Genomic DNA, 23,120 nt, shown 5'->3' with positions numbered 1-23,120 from the left:
CCACCAAGCATAGTAAGTAATGCTTTATCAGAGAAGAGTGTGTGTGTGTATATATTATTTTATTTTTATCCTTCCTTTATAATCCTAATATGTAACTCAAGGCAGCAAACATGCCTAATACTCCTTACTCCTCCTCTTGCCCCACAATAACAAACCTGTGAGATAGGTTGGGCTGAGAGAGAGAGAGAGAGAGAGAGAGAGAGACAGGCCCAGTCAACTAGCACAGTCCCCAACCTTTACGGCTTAGCCGGTGGCAGGGGGGGAAAGAGGGGAACCAACTTGCATGAGCTAGTTGAGCTGTGCCTGTGCATGCTGGGTGCAAATGCACTTGTGCATGCACTTGTGCATGTACTTGTGCAAATCGAGCTGCATGAATGCACGCTGGCCCACCACTCATGCAAGTTGAGCTGTGTGCATGCATGCGCCAACCAGCCACTCATTCCTCCTAATTCTAAACGTGCCACGGCTGGTAGTGGGCTGTAGCCTGGGGGGGGGGGTTGGGGATCTCTGACCCAGCAGTCTTTCATGCCCTCTGTATCTTTCATATAGCTTCTTATATTTAAATATCTTGTTATATGCCCATATAGGTAGTTTTCTATATTATGTGGGTGACTTAGAGCCCAATTATTTTGCTTCATAAATGATAATGTTCAAAGATATTTTGAACAATTTATGAAATAATCCTTGGGGAGTCATAGAGATGCAAAATACAAATTGTGACGGATGTTGTAAAATTAAGGGAAGATTACCATAAATGTAACTACCCTGCCCAAATTAATTCAGTGAATTGTTCTATTATTTCAAGATGTCTAGATGAAAAAAATGTCCATTGCTGAGGTCTGTTAAATGGGATTTGTTAGGTCAATATGTTACTGTCATAGCAAGCACACAGCTAGGCAAATTAGATTGGACTTCAGGTGCTTGGGGAGAAAATGGTGATTTCTAAATCTTTCCCATTTCCAAGAAAGTAAAGCAAACATAGGCTTCAAAGCAGCTTTCCCTAACCTGGAACCAGCTACAGTCATGGGAGTTATAGTCCAGCATGTCTAGAGGGCTAAATTAAATGAAGAATAAAAATTTAGGGTTACTGCTTCTCCAGATGAGGTTATGAAAATTAATATCATATTGTACATTATTTTAAATGGGGTTTCTTCCCTTTTTTTGAGCACTGCATCTATTATATTGTATATAGGAAGTGAGTTGTTAATGATTTACAATGGCAGACTTTTGAAAACAATCATAATTTTATTGCTCATATTTTTAATAGCTGTTTCTATTCCTGTCAGTAAAACCTGCAGTTCATTCATGGCTGAAGTGGAGATTCTCAAGTGCTAAAAGCAATTAACCTCTAGGCATTGGAATGTTAAAATAATGTTTCATTACTCTTTCAGTGTTATGAGATTTGAAGACTTCATTACCCAGATGGAAACCATTTAAGAAGTGCACATTTAAATTAGTCCAAAAATCTTGTTTTTGGAAAGTAGATGGATAAAATTGGATAAATCTGTATGCACAGGAATAAGCCACCACAAACTGACAGCAGTACATAGTACTGGACTGCACAATGGAGCTATATTAAGCAAAGGTTTTTTTTTATGTGAATTGGAGTTGGTTAGTCATTCACCAACATTTAATCTGTTAGTCTTACTATTCCTCCATTTGGTTTTCCATGTAGGCATCTTTGAAATGCCCATGAAGGTGCTTAATGAAACTCCTGCTCTGTTTCCTTTGACATCATTCTTGTGATTATTTTTTTTTCATCTAGGGACTTAATTATATATGTATTAATTTGCTAGGGTTTATATGCTGCTCCAGTCAGAATGGCCCAGTAAGCATCAGGAATGTATATACTTTGGAAGCAATTGATCTGTAGGTGATGTCATTCTAATGCCCTCTTGATCACGCTATGGCATGATCATGGAATCATGGAATCATAGGGTTGGAAAGGACCATGGAGGTCTCTAGTCCAATCCCCTGTGGTGTCCCACCAGGACACTTAGATCCCTCTCACAGATACTACTGTTGAGCCAGGTACTGTCTATTCTATACCCTTCCATTTGGTTTCTCCTGCCTTACTTTTCTTATAACTAAACATCATCTTTTGGATAAGGCCCAATGCTCAAGTCTGTCAAGGTCCTTCTGGAACCTGAGTCTCTCTTACAAAGTATTAGCAATTCCCCCCACCCCAATTTGGTGTCATCTGCAAATTTGATGAGTGCTACTTTAGTCATTTATGAAGTCATCTTGTGTTGAAGAGCACTGGGCCCAAGACAAAACCTTGAGGTACGCAGCTGCATGCTTCTCTCCACATAGCAGTATTTTGGGGGAAGGGTGGCAAAATCAAGGTCCACCACTTGTGTGTCCAGTTCCCCTATTCCCCCCCCCAGGTGGGCCGCCAAGCTGCAAAGGTTGAGGACACTGTTTTAAAAGAAGTATATGTTCTAGCCACAAAAAAGTTACCCACTTACCACATCCCTCCATAGTTTGTCTTTTTGATATTATTTCACAGTAGAGAAGTGGAAACAACCATGAAAAAATGCTGGCAGCTAAATAAGTGGCAATGAAAAAGGCAGATCCCCTACCCCAGGGATCACCAACCTGTGGGCCACAGCCCACTACCAGTCCATGGCCTATTCACAACCGGGCCGTGCAAGTGGCTGGTGCACACACGTGCATACACGCAGCCCAACTCATGTGAGCGTCGTAGGCGCTTGGGGATTGCGGTCCCACACATGGGGGCTTTCAGGGACTCACGGGAGCACTCAGGGCCTCACTCGCATGAGCAACAGGTGTTTGTGCATGTGCACGTGCACTTACCTGCCCTTCCCACAAAACCATCCCCTTTTTCCCCCTTATCCCTCCCCCTCCGGGTCACCAACTTGGAAAGATTGGGGAACTCTGCCCTACTCTATCTTTTTCCTGTTACACTTGCTACTAGGAATATGCTATTTGAGGTCTTCCCAAATCCTGGCCTGTCTGTTTGCACAACTCCAGTGTTTAAATTGCAAATGGTGAATAAAGGAATTATTTGTATGTAGTTTACATGGAATTCAGCCGAATGGTAGAAACCGTTTGGCAAAAACATTAGCTAAAAACATGATAAACACTTTAATGAAAGTCAGGTTTTGGCCTGAAATTGGCAAAACATGTGTTTTAAAAGATAGAATGGAAAACTAATTGCATTTCTAAATTGCATTTCATGTGTGGTGAGAGAGAGAAGTAAAATCCTCAATGTTATCCTTTTTGTTCTTTCTCCAGCTCGGTTTTGCAGTTGGCAATGTAGTTGGAATGTATTTGGCCCAGAATTATGATGTAAGTATTGTTGCTGCTTTTGAAATTATTTTAAGAATTGGAATTTGTGAGGATCGTAGAGTCTATCAAACACCAGATGAATCTGAACTCCAGTTCCCATTTTTTCCCTAGAATGCAGTGGTCAAAAGTATCAAAGATGATGGGAGTTGTTGACTTGCGGTATCTGAAAGGCTATTGATTTCCTATTTTTGTATGTCACCATAGTCCATCAGCTTTTGATTTGTGTAATAAGGGGAGTCCAGATCAGTTTTACATTCCTTCATCCATTCCTTCATTTCATTCTGTTTCCACATTAACCTGCTCTTACTTATATGTATGAAATATTTGTGATATATTTTGACACTTTTCCATTGATACCTGCATTATACGTTTTGGAATGCTAGTGTTTTCTTAGAGTTTGTCCTAGAAGGCACCAAAGTTTGCCTGTTTTTTCCACTGCTACTAATTCCAACAGTAAAGCTTGAAATGCAGAAATTAAATAAATTAATCTTTGGTCACTTGAAAAGACACTAGAGCAGGGGTCCTCAACCTTGGCAACTTTAAGCCTTATGGACTTCAACTCCCAGAATTCCTCAGTCAGCTTTGCTGGCTGAGGAATTCTGGGAGTTGAAGTCTATAAGTCTTAAAGTTGCCAAGATTGAGGACCCCTGCACTAGAGTATGGTGCGTATTAGAGTGTAGAAGAAGAGACATTCCTGTACATATCATGGATCCAGAGATTACCTTGAATTGACTCTCCAAATTGCAGTGCTTCTTATATTCCTTTATATGTTTATAGGTTCCAAACATTGCAAAGAAAATTGAAGACATCAAGAGAGATGTAGAAGCTAAGAAGAAGCCTCCAAGTGATAAATGATGCTGATTTAGGCATCCTATTCTTCAACATAGACCATCCAGCCATAGGTGTCAAACCTTTATTGGCTTTAATGAATGCTGCCATGCCTGATCTCAGAAGGCCTTAAAAAGCATTCAGGCTTAGTGTTACTATATCCATGTGGCCTCCTTGCACTTGACTTTTTTCCAAAGAAAAAAATACCCCATACAGTATATATACAAACTAGACTTTTGTTCTGTTTATTGCTTCAGAAATACTTTACATTTAGTAATAACGAATCAGGAACAGAATAAAGATATGCCATTAATTATTCCAATCTAAAAAATTATAACTCTAGAAATATTGGTATCTATTTGTAAAACACTAAATGTCTGATAAAAATGCCCATCTTGTTGCTGAAATATGACCTTTGTATTTGATTGTTGGGCATTCCTGCAGCATGTATAGTCAGCATGAATTGAATGTCAAACATTGAGCAGTTTATAGAGGTATGATACCCAATATGCTTTATCCATTGTTTGTAAAAATCCTAAAAAAATATTAAAATTTGAACAACTTAAATGAATTGTTCCAATGTATCAACAATATACTCATCTTCCAATTCTTAGTCGGTACTTCAATTTATAATATTTCTAAGGGTATAACTGGTATAACTTGGAACTGATGTAGTCCTGCACTTGCATTCTGATGATGAAAAAATGAATCAAACTATGCAGTTACTGGCTTGTATGTTTCCTGTTTTGTATCTGTTGTAGCCCTTTTTTGAAACAAAGAAAGATGCATTAATTTAAAGATGGTAAGAAACCTGATTCTTCATAACGTTTAAGAAAAGGCTGGATGATCATTGCTGACAGTGCAGGGGTAAGCATACCTAATTGTAGCCCTCTTCCCCCAAACATTTTTGTACCCTATTCTGATAGATCTCTCTATTAAATTTTGTTAATGGAACTGCTGAAAGTGGCAGTATGAAACAGGCTTAGTGTGATTTAAAAACTATCCCAAATTCATGCCTACTACTCTACTGAAACCCTTCCTCATCACAAATATCAAAGTTTTAAGTTTTGGCTTCCTAAGGTTTAATAATGGATTAGATAATATGCTTTTGGACAAATTAACTTGGAACCTAGAATTCTAGTTTTGTGTCATATGCTAAGTGGATTACCTGTATATTTATATGAGAATTACTTGCATTTATTGTTTTCTTCATTTGTTAAATAGCAAGTTTTGGTACTCATAGACTTGGGGTTATAACAATGCTCCTATACTCTGTTGAGTACAGCTTTATGGATTACCATGTGCATTCAAGAATGTGTGTATTGTAACAATAAATAAATACTAAACTATTGTGACAATTTCCAGCTTTTAAAGGGTGTCCAATTCACAGTGATGTCACTGAGAACCTTTTTCCCTTGACCTGACTTAGTTCTCTATGTGGAATTATATTTATCACGTTAAACTTGATGTGACTTTTAGGATCACAATAGCAAAGATTCTTTTTGTATTATCATTTTTCAGATCTTGACCATCACATATAAATGCAGTGTTAGGGCATTGTTATCAATTGTTTTTTCTACAAAATATGAAGTGTTTGGGTAAAATTGCTTGATTTTACCCAAACACTTGATTTTATCAGAATGTCTTTCTTTCTTTCTTTCTTTCTTTCTTTCTTTCTTTCTTTCTTTCTTTCTTTCTTTCTTTCTTTCTTTCGGAATTTTATCTATATGGGTAAAAGGAAAAGTGGACTATTATCCCAATTAATGCAAATTTTCAGAAAGGAAGAGAATTAGCTTTGAGAGATCAAAGCTAATTTTACATGAAGCAGCATGAATATTTTTTCTCTCCATTGCATATTTGTTACCATTAAATCAATGGAGCTATTGCCTTATATCATGGTCTGCAGAGTTTGTCTTTACAAAACTGTCTATCTTCTGAAATTTACAAATGGTATTTTGAAGAATTACAAAAATTATTTCTCATGTCTGCAAAATATGTAGGTTTAAACAGTACACATGATGGTACAAAGAAAAGTTGGTTATTCACTTCCACTGAGAGTTGTCAGTTTTTCTTTGAATTACATTCTTCAGTCCCACTTAGCACACACAGTTTCTAGGACACGTTTGCAGTGTAACTTATGGAAGGGATACAACAGACTTGAGTACTAGGAATTTTAGAATAAAAGTATGGGTTGCACATGAAATATTTTAATGAATTAGTGCATTATTTATCAGTATACTTTGAATTGTACACAAATTATATTGTAAGAAAAGACGAAGTAGATCAATGTTTTTCAACCTCAACAACTTTAAGACATGTAGACTTCAACTCCCAGAATTTTTCACCCAGTATGTGAGGTTGTGAAACACTGAAGTAGATAAACAGAAATCCTTGTCTCATGCAAGGAAGTAACCATGATGCACATTTTATATCTAGCTGACTATCTACCTGTCCAGGAATAAGCATATGCAAACTATGTAAATATATGCAGAGTTTGGAGAATTAAAGAATTCAACGTAGAATAACAGTTGATTAATTTCACACGTGTTAAACCATAATGTTGGTGTCTTAATGTGTCTTTGAATTATGAATTTGAAGATAAGAATTTAGGAACAAGGATTCAGCCATTCTGGACTATATGCAGACTTATTGTTTATTTGATGTGATTATCTGGAATTACTGTAGAAAACTCTCATATTTGGGGCAGTGATTCAAGAAGATAAACATGTTTAGGAATGTTGAGGGAAGAGGAAGAAAGAGAAGGCAACAAGTAACATGGATTAAAATTACTGCTATGTCCTTTGAAAAACAGAAATCTCACTGGAGAAAGGTCAAAGTGGCAATTATTCATGCTATCAAAGGAGTTGAACATCAATTGATCGCATCAAAATAATTTTATATTCACAGGCCATAAAACAATCAAATACAGTACCATAGCATGTATTGACAGTCCTTTTAATAGCAAAAAAAAAGTTTTTCCTTATAAGAGTTAATATACTTGGACACAAATATTGGCATCTGTTGCTAGACTTGTGTACCAAATTTTAATCTGGGAAATTATTTAAATTGGTATCCATATAATTTTTCAATAATCAAATCAAGTGTCCTAATTACACAATAAAGTTTTATTTTGTTCCCTTTTGTTTGCAAATTATTTCCATTACGAAACTTATTTATTTCTAATCACTCATTTTAATAATGATAGGATATTTATTTTTCTTCCCTAGTCTTGCTGTGTATTATGGCTGAGTTTATACAATATATTGAATAATGTTCTGTTTAATCATATTTTGTTAAATTGGCTGGGTCCATGCATTATTATTTCAATTTATGATAAAGGAAATACTAACCAAGTCTATATTGAATACATGTGTTGAAAATGATACACCACAAAATGATTCCCCGCCATCCTGTCAGAACTGATGAAGCTTCTTGAATGAGAAGCGAAATGCCTTTAAAGAAAAACAAAGTCCAGTTGCCTCCTGAAAAAGCACCTTTGGGATAACTATGACCTGGATGACTGAGAATCGCCCTAGACATTTAGATACACCACTTCCATATCACTCAGTTTAGCAGTTTGTAGCTCTTATTAAACTTATTACTTTGATTAGTTCTCATTGTAGGATAAAGGACAAGCACTAATAATGTTACCAGTAATAATACTTTTCTCAGCCCTGTCCCATTTTTATCTATAGTTAAGGGAATTTTAAATAGGATACAAATTTGCAGTTAAAAGACATTAGTGATATTCTTTGCCTACGTTCAGGTCTTCAGTAAGGTTAACATTTTATTTTTTAAAAAAATTTCTTATTATTAGAGAACGAAGAGCCTTTTCATATTAGAGAATGTTGGGGAAACTCTACAGCCCAACAACACACATACACTTTAGATTAATTCACTAATTAGGTTTGATGAGGGCCATATGCTCATGATTTTTTTCAAGTTCTTTCCTATATCAAGTAAATGAAAGCTAACGTGTAAGCATGGGCAAAGTTTGACAAATTCACTTATACATAGGACAAAAGTATAATTGGAGGGAGTGTAAGAAAGAATGGATCCTATGTTATACAGTATCTAGCTATGCTCTTGTTATGTGTGATACAGATTTATTTGTTGTCTGTTCCTCCATTTCTTTCAAATAATCTAATCCTTACAAGAAGTGATCTTGAAAACTAGGGGCTTGCACAATTCATCTAAAGCAGAGATCTCCAACCTTTTGGGCACCAGGGACTGGTTCCTTGGAGAAAGGTTTTTCCACGGACCGCAGAGGGCATGGTTTTGTGTGCTTCCTGCATCCCACGGATGGGGCTTTACTTGTTTGTGCAGACTGGTTGCTGGCATGCCGCGGACTGGTACCGGCCCGCAGACTGGGGTTTGGGGACCCCTGATCTAAAGAAATGTTGGGGATCCGAATGTGTATCTTGGCAACATTTGGCCAATATTTCAATCAATACAGCAGATGGTCATGTTGTTGGAGCTGTGTGAGAAGCCATTACAGATACTAGCTCAGGTGCTACTTCAATAAAGAGTGAAATAGATACTTTTGTGAGTTTTTCAGTGAGCTCATCAGCTCTATACCTGGAAGACATTGATATACATTTAATTAATATAATAACAGCTATTATTCAGCAGAAGCCACTGAAGTCCACATTGAAGGTTCTATCAGAAAAGCACAGCTGGCAATCAACTTTTTTTGGGGGTGGGTAGGACATTTATTATTATTACTGATTTCACCCTTGAAGGTTGCAGGAGAGTTGTCTGATGGAAAGGCAACATCACTAGAAAGAGATGAAAAATCATATCCTTTGCTTTTTTTTTTCATGGTGGAAGGAAATTTATTTTTAAGGGCAAAATGGATGTTTTAATCTGGACAAAGGTTTCCCACATGAGTTTATAGGGCAAAATAAAAGCAGAACATTTGTTTATTTATAGGTGGTTTTTGCCACTTCTATGGAAATTGTCCTCCTTCTGGTGGAAACACCTAGAAGTGTAAGAGGACCTTTGCTTAGCTAGCCAAATTAAACCCATCAATCAGAGGGGCAACAGATTTTACAAGGTCACCCTCATATCACTAGACTAGAGAAAAATCCTTTTGCCATTCTGTTCCCTGTAGTGAGAGCAGGCCTACATTAAAAACAAGAAGACAAAAAAAGAAGAAGAAAAGGGGGAATGTGTTTGAGCCTTCCCACTACAATTTCTAACACCACAAGAATATTAACAGTTTTTAGACTTGGCTTTATTATCAAGCAATTTCTGCAGCAGAAGCATTAGCAATGGGAACAAAAGATGGTTATTGCTTTTCTTAATGGAAAAAAACATACAAAAGGTAATCAGCATATAATTATTACAGGTTATGTATCATCAGTAATAGGATGAGAATACATAAGCATTATGAAAATAATAAGTCTATTGCAAAAGCACTTAGTGCAGAATAAATCTGTAGGAATTCGAGCAGTCCCGACACAGGATCATTCTAGGGGAATGTGCCTGATCCTTCCAGAACTCAGCAAGTCACACTGGCGTATTTGTGTGAATCTTGCCTATAGTCTGCAATTCCAGCAAGTAAAAGCAATGCTTTCAGCAAAAAATGTGTCATGTATGTGTCTCACTTTGAGAGTGGGCAACTAAATTTCATTTTTTATGTGCACCATTGTGCCCACAGTAAAAAAAAGATTCTTATCTTATCTTATCTTATCTTATCTTATCTTATCTTATCTTATCTTATCATCTTATCTTATCTTATCTTATCTTAAAGGTTTCCATGAGGCAACCACACTCTTCCTTAAGCCTTGCTATCCTGAAAGATTTCTTCAGGGGGCATCATTTTCTGCACAATAGTTCCCCCTGTTCTTGTGCTAAACTTTATGCAGAATTTCATGGAAAGGTAAAGCTGCAGGGCATCTGCTTTTATTGGGATTTCTCTGAAAGTTATTCTAGATTCTTAGCTTTGGCCAGTGCTAACAATGGCTCCTCCTCTTCAAGCTATTTCTCAGAGCTAAATGAGGATTAAGTAGCTTAAGTGCTTGTATTTACAGCTAACAATAAATGCAGATGCTTTTAAAATCCTACCTACACTTATCAATGGCATATTTCAACACAGGAAAGATTCCAATTCCCCCCCCTCAAATTACAGGTTTAAATTGCAGGAAGCAGGTTTATCATTGCAAAGGTAATTCGGGAGACCTCTATATGGATTGAATTAGGAACCAAGCAATTTTTTTCAGTAAGAGAAAAAAAAATCATTAAAATGAGTTAGTCTATTTTACGAAATGTTTAATTGTGTTTGTTAATGATAATAGTGCAATACAAAAATACTCCGCCAAACAGAAGAACATCTATCCAGCACATTTTGTGGGGCTTTCTTCAAGTAAGATATTATGTTGAATATTTTTGTGTGCTTTCAAGTCAGTCTTGATTACTGGCAATTGCCTGGACAAGTCAATGCAATTTTCTTAGCCAGAATTTGGAAATGGTTTGCTGTTACTTGCTTCCTAAGACTCATAGGGAATAAATGGCCTAAGGCACTCAGCTAGATTTGTACATAAGGTAAGATTAGAACTCACAGTCTCCTGGTTTCTATGCTGATGCCTTACCCGCTACACCAAACTGGCTTTCTTAATCAAAATTAGCGAAAGAAAATAAATGAGGGAGAGAGCTGGAGAGGGAATAGTAGAAAAGGAATATGAGCAAGACAGCATTTACTGAACTGTAGAACATCCAATTTAAACATTTAAAAAGAAAAGTTTAGAGATTCAAGAGACTGTATGTATAGGATGGCTTTATGTTATGAATATGAATAGAGCCAACAGTTCCACTGAGATCATCAAAATAATGTTAAGGAACCTTTATAAGGATCCTTATAAAGTAGCTTCTATATACAGCTTTCTGCACAAACATTTACAAAGTTAACACTTAATCTTTAAATTTACAGTAGAGTACCATTAGTTACACACGTCCCATCAAATAAAAATGAAAAAAAAAACTTTTAGTGTCTCAGTGTTCATTTAACAGTTAAAAATAAAAATGGTAGCTGGTAGATGTAATATTGGGAGAACTTCAGTTATGTTACCTCTTACTTTATTCCCATTCGTGATATAATATATAATCGAGTCTCCTTGTTTAATATATATATGTACAATGACGTTTGTCCACTTTCTGAGATTTGACAAATTTTGCCAATGTTGTCTATGATGAGACAGTAATGTTATTACTGGTTTGGGCCCAATCAGGAAATATGTCCAGTTGGAAGAGTCTAATTCCCCAAGTATTTATGGCCAATGTAACAATCACTAGTCCAATGATATTGACACCAAAGCCAGCTTTGATCTACAAATAAAAAGAAAAACAATAATGTGTATCAATTTGAACAAGGCTTTGCAGTTCAAGCACACCAGGTCTGGATAGCTTCTGGCATTTTTTAATAGACCAAATCCAGGGAGCATTTAGATCAACTACTTAATTGCATTAATTCATTTCCTTTATTTCCTTATGCATCCTTATTTTTACTTTGCCAAACTACAGTCAACAAGGCAGTAACTGGGTTGAAATAACCCTAAATCTATCTCTGATCTATCTATGTCAGTGTTTCTCAACCTTGACATTTTTTAGATGGATGGACACCTACCATCTTAAAGCTGCCAAGGTTGAAAAAAGCCCCTAATCTATATTTTATGTCTGAGATTGTCTTAATTCTACTCAATATTTTTCCTCAACTACTTTTTCCCTTTGACACCATTCTTTGAGAGTTGGGGATGGTAGTGGTAATAATAGCGATACTGGAAACTATAATTTCAAAGCTCTTATAAATGTAATTTGTACATTACAAATAATGTAAATCTATTGTTATTGCATTACATTTGTTGAAGTGCTTAGTTGTTTTTGAAATTTACTTGATTTAATTGTGGGTGCTTAGTACATACCATATCTTTGATTTTACAATGCCCGTAAGTGAAGACAATGGCATTTGGAGGGTTGCCCACTGGTAGCATTACCGCAAAAGAGATGCACATGGTGACAGGGATCAGGGTGTACAGTGGGTTGATTTGAAGGCTTTCGGACTATAAAGAGAACAAGGAAAACTAATTCTTTTGGTAATATGAATAACAAAACAGTATTATTAGATCTAGTAGGCCATACGCACTCTAGCCACGCCCACCCAGTAGGCCATGCCCACCCTGGCCATACCCACCCGGAACCCTGAGGGCAACCACAATTTTAATTTTCTTCATGCATTTTATTAAGCATTAAATGAGGAAATGGCTTATTGCCTTTTAGCATCGAGTACATGAACAATAATGCTTTTGGTTCTTGCAGAGATTCCATCACATTCTTCCAAAAATGAAAAGGGTGAGAGTCTCTGCTTTGTTTGGATATGTCCTTACTGCCTCAGAAACACTGGCCAAAGTAATGAGGGGTCCTTGATGCTCTCTAAGCTTGGCTGTTTTCTTGCAGACATTTCACTACCCAAACTAGATAACATCATCAGTGCTAGTAGGGAATGTGTTTTGCTCTCATTTTATATTCTAGTGGATTGCCTTGTCAGTGTTTGAGGGGGTGCTCTTAGTGGTTGTTTGGTTGGACTGTTTACGATTAGCTTGTTTATGGTTAGCTTGTTTGGCAGTTCCTTGATTGCAGTATTGCTTACTTCTTGATCACTGGCCTGATGTTAATCTTGGACTTCATCTACGCTCATCTGGGTATTGATTGCTGGTAAGGAGGTATTTTGGTCTTTTTGTTTCCTTTTGAATTTGATTGTCTCTTCTGAATTGTACATAGATATCAAGGGCCTTCTCTGTAGTGGCTCCCTCGCTCTGGAACATTAAAGGTAAAGGTAAAGGTTCCCCTGCATGTGTGCTAGTCGTTTCCGACTCTAGGGCCCGGTGCTCATCTCTGTTTCAAAGCCGAAGAGCCAGCGCTTTTCCGAGGACGTCTCCATGATCATGTGGCCAGCATGACTAGACGCCAAAGGCGCACGGAACGCTGAAATTAGACTGGCCCCCACTCCTTTATAAGGCCCTGAAAACATGGTTTTGCCTGGCAAATCCAGAGTGAGTTGGAGCCCATTAAATGATTGATTTGAGTTTGTGTTGTTGCCAAGGGGTGGGATAGGGGATTATTATTTTATTATTTTTGTTATTATTTTTATTTTTTCTATATAGTGTTTTTGTTATCTGTATGCCACATAGAGTCACTGTGAGTGAGTAGGTGGCTATATAAATTATACTAACTAACTAACTAACTAACTAAATAACTAACTAACTAAATAACTAACTAAATAACTAACTAACTAAATAACAACTAAGCTCAAAGAGCACCAAGGACCTCTCATTTCAACTCTGAGCTACAAATATTCTCCTCTATTGGTAACCAAAGTAAGCTTGGCAATATAAATTATTCTGAGAAGGTAGGAGTAATAATAAGAACAACCTTGTCTGTTTATTTTCAGATGTCTGTGTATCTTTTGACTAGTCCGTGTAAATAGGAAAAGTGCTCTTTCCAGCTCTAAATGTGCCCATTATCTTAAAGGAATGCCTAACCTTGTTTTTAAGAAACCCTAATCTGTACTCACCATACCACATAGAATTGGGAGAAAGATTGTTATGGTTGCAGGATTGCTAACAAACTCCGTTACTATGGACACCAGGAGACAGGCCAGCAGACTGACTGCCCAAGATGGAAGGCTACTCAGGGACAACATTTGCCTCCCAATCCATGTTGAAAGTCCAGAGGTCTGAGGGAACAAAGAAAAGATAGGCAGAAAAAAACCCAAGCAAATTCTAGTTCTTGCAGTAGCTGTTCCAAGCATTAAGCCCCAGTTCTGAAGGAATAAAAAGATAGTTTTAATGCTTCCACATATTGGCAGTTAGATTGTTCATGAAACATGTGAATTCTCCTTTGCTTGCCCCACATCCAGTTTCATTTATTGTCTTATCCTTGAGACTCTGTTAAAAAAGAAATCCAGGAAAGACTGAGAGGAAGTGAATCAAGTTGGTCTCTGTCTGCTTTATCCCTGGTGATTTGAACTCGTCTAGGCTGGACAGGTGCTCACTTACCATCTTAACTTGTGTTTCTATTCTGTTTTTGATGGCACTGGTTTTGATAGGTTGGACTGTTTTTTCCCTTTGTGTAAAGACATGCAAAAAACAAGTTAAATAGTTCTGCTTTCTCTCTGTTGCTTGTCCCTTCTTGCCACTTTCCCCCACTAATGGACCAACCATTTCTTTAACTTTTTTCTTGTTTTTTATATGTTGAAAGAAGCTTTTTTTGTTATTTTTGACTTTGGTCGCAAGCCTTAGTTCATTTTGAGACTTAGCTTTCCTCACTTCATCTTTGCAGACACGGGCTATTTGCTGATATTCTGCCTTAATTATGTGCCCTTCTTTCCACTTTTTATACTTGTCCTTTTTAATCTTTCAATTTATCAGAAAGTTCTTTATGCAGTCATGTTGATTTCTTTTGAGAGCTGTTAGTTTTCTTCTTTGTTGGTATTGTGGTAGACTGGGCTTTTATTATCTCACTTTTCAAAATTTCCCAAAATTTCTTGAGTTGTTTTCTCCTCAAGGATTCTCATCCATGGAGTCCTTCCCAAGCTCTCTCTAAGTTTACTAAAATTAGCTCTCTTAAAGTCCAAGACTCTAGTTTGACTGTGTTCTATTACTTGTGCTTCCAGAATGTTGAATTCCAATATTGCATGATCACTTCCCCCCCAAGGTCCTGTGGCTTCAATACCTTCTATCATTTAATCTCTGTTAGTGAGGATTAGATCCAATATGGATTAGATCCAATAGTTCCCTTCTCTACTTTTTGAGAGATAAAGTTGTCTGTTAGGTTTGTCAGGAATCTGTTTGGTCTTCCACTTGGTACAGAGGTTGTCTCCCAGTTGATGTCAGGGTAATTAAAGTCCCCCATTACTCTTGTGATGTGCTTCCTACATACCTTAGTTAGCTGACTAGCAAAAAGTTCATCTATTTCCTCTGTTTGGTTGGGTGGTCTATAGTATACACCTATGGCATTTCATACAAGACTGTTTTCATCAGTGTTGTGCTCTATTTCTGTAGAGATGTAGTTATTTCTTATGTAGAGAACAACTCCACCTCTTTTTTTTGGTCTGTTTCTTTTAAATACTTTAGATCCAAACTCATCAGTCCAAACTCATCAGAAGTCAAAGAACAAACTACAGTCCAGTGCTCCCTGGCACATTAGGATCAGAAGCAACCTTTCAAATAAAAGAGATGAATTCTGTCTCTGTTGCATATTTCTCAAAAGTATGTTTCTCAGTGGAGAGTGGAGATCTGGCAGGCAGATTAGTAAGCGGTAAGGATAAATGTTAATAATTCAGTTATTTTAATTCCTCCAGTTTCCAACACTTTCCATTTTAGGTAGACTTCAACTTATGACCATAATGAACCCCAACATTTGTGTTGCTGAGCGAGACAGTTGTTTTGCTCCATATTAAAACCTTTCTTGCCACAGTTGTTAAGTGAATCACTGCACTTAAGTTTATTTATTTATTTGGAAGATTTGTATTGCTGCCTGCTTGCACATGACGGCTCAAGGCAGCTTACATAAATAAAAACACCCTATAAAAGACTAAAATAACAAGAGGAAAAATAATATAATAACTTATATAATAATATAAGTTGTTAAGTTAGTTACATTGTTGTTAAGGGAATCTAGCTTTCCCATTGAAAAGGTTCGCAAAAGGTGATCACATGATGCAGGGACATTGCAACCATCGTAAATATGAAAGGTGCCAAGCATCTGAATTTTGACTATGGGGATGCTGGTCATAAGTCACTTTTTCCAGTGTTGTTGTAGCTTAGAATGGTCACTAAATGGGTGGTTGTAACTTGAAGACTATCTGTACTAGTTGTCATTAAACTGCAAACTTTAAACGAATCGGCTTCAGAGCAAATTGTGAGTCTATTTTTTGAATATTTGGAATATTCTGACATTTGGAAAACAAGGATATATTAAAAAAAGAAAGTTAACAGGTAAAAGGAAAAATAGCCGAGTGATAGGAATTCGGATATATGAGTGGTTGTAGTCTCCTGTCTCATTTGAGAAGCTTTTTGCATGTGATTATTTTTGATTCCTGGATGGATTTCATTCTCTGGTAGTCACTGGGCAAAGAATATGGAAAGGGAAAATTGAATTGATAAGAAGTGGGGTGGGTCCAGACTCTTTTGGATTGTGTTGTGATTCAGGGTCAGCCTGTGGGTTCGGCAGTTGGGTCGGACGATTCAGAGGAGGAGGAGGGGGGTGTTGGAGAGGTTGCTGAGGGGGTTGGGGAGCTTGCTGATGAGAGCCCTCAGCCAGGCCCCTCCCATCTGGTTACGATGCAGACCCAGCTGTGTGAGCCTGACAGCGTGGATGAAGATGACCCACAGCTGGCCCTGTTCAAGGACGCCCGACGCAGGAGGCAGTCAATCAGGAGTAAACAGAGGAAGGCAATGGGGCACCTCGGAAGGAGGCAGAGAGAAGCCACGCCCTGAACTGTTTAAAAGGGGAATGTGTGGGAGGGCTGGTTTGCTGAAGGCAACCGTTTGAATAGCTCCTGTTTCATGGTTCGTGTCTTGTTTTGCTCTGTTTGCTTTTGTGTCCATAAATTTGGCAGGCTTAGTTCCAGCCTCTTGCCTTCTTGTAAAGGGGTTGTCCCTGCCTTATCTGCAGGGCCGGTAGTAGGCTGGTACAGAACAGATTGGGCTTTCTCACCCCTTTAACTTGCTTTCACTGTGCATCAAGGAATGAAGCTATTGAGGGGGAAAAGTCCCTCCCACTATCAGCATTTTAGTTTTGTAAGCAAGGTAGCATTTCGTCTATCGAGCATTTCGTCTGTGAATGGTGCAGGAGTATGAACGGATTTCCAGAAAACATTGCAGGCTTCAGGAACCATTTGCACTTCAGGTTGAGATGCAGACAACACAGATTTATCCCGAACAGCCTGCGCCTGTCTTCAACAGGGAAGGGACACAGGGCAGAAAACATCCTGCAGCCAAGAAGGCTGCACACACATTGACACTACTCTGGTGACCCTGAGGACACAGATAAACCTCCAAATGGCCTCAACGACTCTCCAAAAGAATGCAAATGACCAGCTGTCTGCAAGGAATATAAATTGTTCCTTTCCTCACCATCCAGACAGAGCTGAAGAAGCTTCTTGGATGAGAAGCGAAACCTCTTCAAAGAAAAACAAAAAAGTCCAGTTGCCTCCCGAAAAAGAACCTTTGGGACAATATAGCATTTCATTACATAGAGCAGGGTTTCTCAACCTTGGCAGTTAGAAGATTTGTGGACATCAGCTCCCAGCATAGCTGGCTGGGGAATTCTGGGAGTTGAAGTCCATACATCCTCAAACTGCCAACGTTGAGAAACACTGACACAGAGCATTACCAGAGTGAATATCCTGAGGTTAATTGTCTTACCTTACATCCAGCTGCTAAAGCATAACCTCCTCCAACCAGAACTACTATCTCCCATGGCATTGTTTTCTCAAAGTCCTTCCAGGTGATTATGGACTCTCCTGAGTTAACATCCATAGACTTATTATTAACATGACCTATGACAAAACAAAACATGCTTGCTTTGTTTCTAGATTCTTTTGCAGATAGGAACTGCACTGTCTAAAAATGTCTATAAAAATACTTTCTCAGCAGAATCTGGAAAGCGGCAATGTCTAAGGTAAAATCTGGTGCCTATTGGAGATATTAGAGCAGACATGTCAAACTCGCGATGTCACGTGACGTCATGCAACATATTGGAGCCTTTTCACCATTGCCGGCAATGGGGTGGGCACGGCTTCCGGATGACGTGTCTGGCCCATGGGCTGGCAGTTTGACACCCCTGTATTAGAGGAATAAGACCAATGTACCTGGGAAGTATCAGGTTAAGAAAATCTAGATAGGAAAAAAGAAGAGATCTCTGTCAGAGAAGGCCATGATGTTTGGGCTGCTGAGTGCTAATATTGAGATCTGGCAATTCAATTCAATGTATTTGCAGGCATAGACCAGTAGGTATGATAAACAAAATAAAGTTAAGACAGAATTAAAATAGCTATTTGAAAGCTGCAGTTTCTCTATCCTGGTTTTTGCCCTTAGCATTCACAAACTAAGATTTGCCCTAGCCTAGGGTAAATTTGGTCTCGTGTCCAGCTAAACATCCACTCCAAGGAGACAATCTAGGCAGTAAAAGTATAATTGTGACAAACAATTGTGATGTGAATATGTGAATTCTGTTTTGGATACTGACCCCAACTGAAATAAAACAAATGTTGCTCCGTATAGAAGCCTTCATACCTTTCGCCTTTTTCCCAAAGGATGGCTTCTTTGCTGGAATCAAAAAGAGAAGGAAACCAAGGAAAACAGAGACAGTGGCATCTGTCCGATAGCCTTTCCTAGGAAAACCATGGAACAGTTTTACAACAGACACTGGCTGTAATCAGCAGATAGATTTATTTTCTGATGCATCTCCTTTTTTCCCCTCACTGGCTCCATACACATGCAATTTCTTTTACGAATCATGATTTGTTAAATAAGCCAAGGCATCCTGTTTTTCACATAATTCTGGGATATAATGCCTGGATCCTCATTGTATTACAACTGAGTCAAACTATGTCTTAGCACTGTGAGCAAAGATTTCCAACAACTTTCTATAATACATACTGAATAATGCGATTTTATCTTGCATGGTACAGAAATGATTTCAGGAACAAGAAAATAGGTAAAATAAGTGTAGGAATACTGATAATGCTCTGTATCATTGCCTCCACAACCAATGAGAAAGTGTGGATGGTGGTTTCCAGAAGTAGTAGAGATGGTAACTTAATTACCCCCAAAATCTGGTGGAAGACACATTCGGCTTAGTATGATTCTTCCAGGAAATTCCTAACTTGTGCTGCTGTTGATTTTCTCATTCAAAAGATGGAGAAATGAACAAGAAGATCTAATGTTTATAACAGTAAAGGTAGTCTTTGACTTATGACCACGATTGAGCCCATAATGTTTATTGGTAAATGAGACAGCTGTTAAATGAATGTTGCCCCATTTTACATATTTAATTTTTGGCTTACTATTTCATATTTACAGAGAGCCAATTTGATTTCATGGTTAAATCCACTTCCTCTCAGCCCTAAGAAGGAGGCAATTGGGGGGAAAAATCTAGAAAAACTTGCCAGCAGAAAATTGCAAACAGTCACCAGGAGTCAAGTTTGATTAAAAGGCACAGTCCCCCCCCCCAATACCCCGCTTCATATTCATTGTTTGTGCTTTGCATAACTTTGCATACCTCACTGTCTGGCAGTGGAGGAGCAAAAATATTGGACTGCAGTTATAGGATAGTAAACTGATTAAATTTTGAAAACAAAAACTCCAAGCATAGTCAGATACTGGTCTGCTGTTAAGATTCTAATATAACTAAGAATCTTTTGCTAAGTGTAGCTAACAGTCAAACTAAGCCATTATATGAGATGAGATCTCTGATTTACAGTTGAGGCCTTATCAGGAAGTCTGACATTGTGCTTCTAAGTAGATACTTACTGTTCAAATAAGGAAGACCAGCCTGGAACAAACCCAGGCTCTCTTGTAAACCAGAGCAAAGCCATCAAGATGAAGAAGAATGCAGTCATCATCTCAGGATAGCTAGAAAAGAAATATTTATGCATATTTTAAAAGAAGCATTTAGAACAGAATCCCACAACCCAATACTTTGTTGATTAGTTCTACTCAGAAAGTAGAAGGCAGCTCCTCCAGGTTGACTTCATCCATGCTGTTTCTTGGATCTTGGTCCACTGATATATAATTGAGTGGTCTTTCTCAATCTGGCCCTTACAAATGTACTGAAACAGTAATAGCTGGAACTTTAATCTGGCTATCATGTGTGAAAATTATAGGAGTTCTAATATGTCTGGAAAATGGCAGACTGATTATCTGTATACAATAAGCAACATGGGAACCCTATTCCTTACCTAATATTTCCCAGCTTCTCGTATTCTTCTTGGATTCTCTTCTCAGACATTTCTTCCCTCTTGGTCTTCTTCTTCTTGCTTATTGAACAGGTTTCTTTGAAACTGAAAATAAATAAGAGATGGGAAAACAGAATGCAGTTAGAGTATGCAACTGCAGAAAGATTTGCAGCAAATTTATACTGGTCCTGACATCTGCACCCTGGGGAGAACTGAATTAATGTCAGAAAAAAGTACTCAGTTTCCCAAATGAGTTTGTTCCTCAGTACTCATAAAAAGGAACAGAAGGGAGTCCTTCTGTGTAGATTTAGTTCATAAAGTATTTAAAGTCCTTTGTGGATTTTTCCCTGAAATGAAATGGATTAACAGCATCGTTCATTTTGGAATTGGTGTTTCTAAGCACAGCAATTGAAGAAGAGTTTTTCTGAAGCAGATCACAGGAGTATATAAGCCAGCATCTGACCCACATTATTTACCATCAGTGCAAGTAAACAATATATACTGTACATATCTTAAGTCCACCTCAGTTTAGCCAAAGTGTGAAGGTCAAAACCAAACAACTGCAATTTACATCTCAGTTTGAACTTGCATCTGATCAGCGAGATCCCTTTTTTGATGCAACATTAAGCATTTTGATATAAACAAAGTAGTTTCAAATTTTTACTTTGCTTTCCAATCCTTTTTTGCTTTGAGTTTGCATTTTATATCATACCAGAAGATATGGGCAATGGCACTTACGGCTCTTGTCATCCAATTCTGAAAACTACTACTACTACATTCCATCACAGTTTCACTTACTTGCAAGCAAGGAAAAGCCAATGCATACAGAACCAGGTTAACACCAACATAATGAGAGAGATAGGAAAATTGAATAAGATCAGAATCATGGGAAATAAAATTCTACTGTCTTGGGAAACTCTCCTTTGATAAGAATTGGCTTTTTGCTTGACTTCTGTTTGGTGTGCCATCTTATTCCCTCTTTCAGCTTCCGGCTTCCTACTAACATATTTTTCCCATTACTTGTAACAGACAGCCTAGCTTTGGGCTTCTTTATAACTCCAACTTTTGGCTCATTGCTATGTCAAGTTTTCAATATAATACATTCTTGAATGTATTGCAGTAAACAGAATTACAGATTAATAAGCAAGCCACAAAATGTACATTTTGTAATAAAAAAAACATTTGAAGTTGGCAGTGCCAACAGAATGTAACTGTTCATTGTGCAAAAATCATGTTCAGACCTGTTGCAAGAGTATACATTATTTCTGATTTATTATATCTTATTTTTATTAGGAAACAAAATGTCTCAAGCGATTAATTGGAGCCCTTCCAAGATAAGGCCAATGTCGACTTCAGGTCATTGCCAGCTTCCAGCTATTTGTCTACTAGCATGGAAACAATTTCTTTCTTTATAATAATCCTCAGGATTGCAAAACAGGCTCCTTTTTAAAAGATTTAACTAAAACAAATGATACAAAATCTAAAACAGTTGAAAACAAAACCTGCTATTAGAAACAGAAGAATACAAGAATCATTCAGGTTACCAGAATTGGGCTACAAAAATCCCAACATTAAATTGTTTCCATATTCTGTGCCCTCATCTACTGGTTATCTGGATGTTTGCAGCCCAATTCTTTTAACTGTAACTATGAATATATTATCTGATATTTGCTGATGCTAGTCCTTGGCCTCCATTTCATAGCTCTGATGTTCCATAGTGGACACTGGGATATTGTTGGTGTAATACCAGCATGTTGTAGCACTTACTATAGACTGGGAATGTTGGTAGATAGGGCAGGTTTCTGTCAGACTCAAAAACCAAGAATAACATATGGTAATTTTTCCAAGTCAAATTCTTTATTGTTTCCATACCCATAGACAGAATCTTACCAGACTAAGCACTCTATTATCTGCATCTCCCATATACTCTGGGAACTATTAGGGAGGGGCTGTCTTTCAGTCTCTTTCTCCTACACATAATATCTGGACTGAATTGCCTCTAATTCCTCTGGAATGCCCCCACCCCTAGCCTGGGAATCTAGCCTACTACATTCCATCACAGTTTCACTTACTTGCAACCAAGGAAAAGCCAATGCATCCAGAACCAGGTTAACACCAACATAATGAGAGAGATAGGTAAACTGAATAAGAACCACGTTCCAAAATTCACCACATCAGAATTTGGGTAATGGCTGGGAAGAAATTAAAAGAAATATCAATATCAAATATCACTATCAAATAATCAATTTATATATAAGCTTCCATAAGCATCCCCAACTCACTACAATTCTTACTCTACCTTACTGTGGAAGAACTTATGAATTTTACAGTGATTCAGTTATACTGTTTTAAACTTGTTTTATCAGTCCAAGGAAAGAAGATCAAACGGGGAAAAAAGACAAGAAAGAAAAAGGTTGAATGCAGAACCCATTTGTCAGGTATGTCCTTTCTATGCCACTGTGAGTTGTCTAAAGCTTGGGGCCTTTGTGAGAACATGACTGCTCACAGCATAGTTTATGAACAGTAATACATACATCTAGATTTGGCATGCTACACTCATGACAGCCCTACCTAGAACTGTATCAATGTAGGGAAGAATATAAGATTATTAAACAAATCTTCAGTTCACAGGTTTCTTGCCTCCTCAAGTACTCTCTTATCTTCCATCAAACTCATGGTCTTAGATGAGAACTTTTCCATGTAGATGAGCTTCATTTGATACTTTCTCACCACTTGCAGAAAAGAATTGGAAGCGATTGTATAAAATCCAACTTTTTGCTTGATGCAAGATTCCAGATTAAATCATTGGCAAACAACAACTGTCTAATCTCTCTTAGAACATATCCATCAACATAGAGCTTGTCTATTCTCTTATCATTAGTTCCACTGCCAGACTGTTATCTTTAGGATCTGTTCCCTACGATTCAGATGGAATCTGCCATTTTACAACCTATAGCTATTGTTTTGTCTTCTAAGACAATACCCGCTAAGGGAAAAAATCTCAGCCCTTTTCTAAGCAGCA

At 37.7% G+C, this 23,120-nt stretch overlaps 1 protein-coding gene across 1 annotated transcript in view; it reads right to left on the bottom strand.

Moving 5' to 3' along the window:
- Positions 1-11,325: 11,325 nt before the first annotated feature.
- Positions 11,326-23,120, bottom strand: part of SLC13A4 (solute carrier family 13 member 4) — a gene marked incomplete at both ends in the record, with an annotated part of 37,233 nt that continues 25,438 nt past the window's right edge. The window contains 8 exons of the mRNA XM_083365385.1: positions 11,326-11,466; positions 12,060-12,197; positions 13,709-13,870; positions 17,565-17,698; positions 18,435-18,532; positions 19,674-19,775; positions 20,102-20,203; positions 22,171-22,290. Of these exons, the coding sequence (XP_083221511.1) occupies positions 11,326-11,466; positions 12,060-12,197; positions 13,709-13,870; positions 17,565-17,698; positions 18,435-18,532; positions 19,674-19,775; positions 20,102-20,203; positions 22,171-22,290 (997 nt within the window). The remainder of the gene's footprint in view (positions 11,467-12,059; positions 12,198-13,708; positions 13,871-17,564; positions 17,699-18,434; positions 18,533-19,673; positions 19,776-20,101; positions 20,204-22,170; positions 22,291-23,120) is intronic.

Source organism: Vipera ursinii, assembly GCF_947247035.1.
Source record: "Vipera ursinii genome assembly, chromosome: 6".
NCBI classification, from domain to species: Eukaryota; Metazoa; Chordata; class Lepidosauria; order Squamata; family Viperidae; genus Vipera; species Vipera ursinii.
This window is presented reverse-complemented; position numbering and strand designations above follow the sequence as displayed.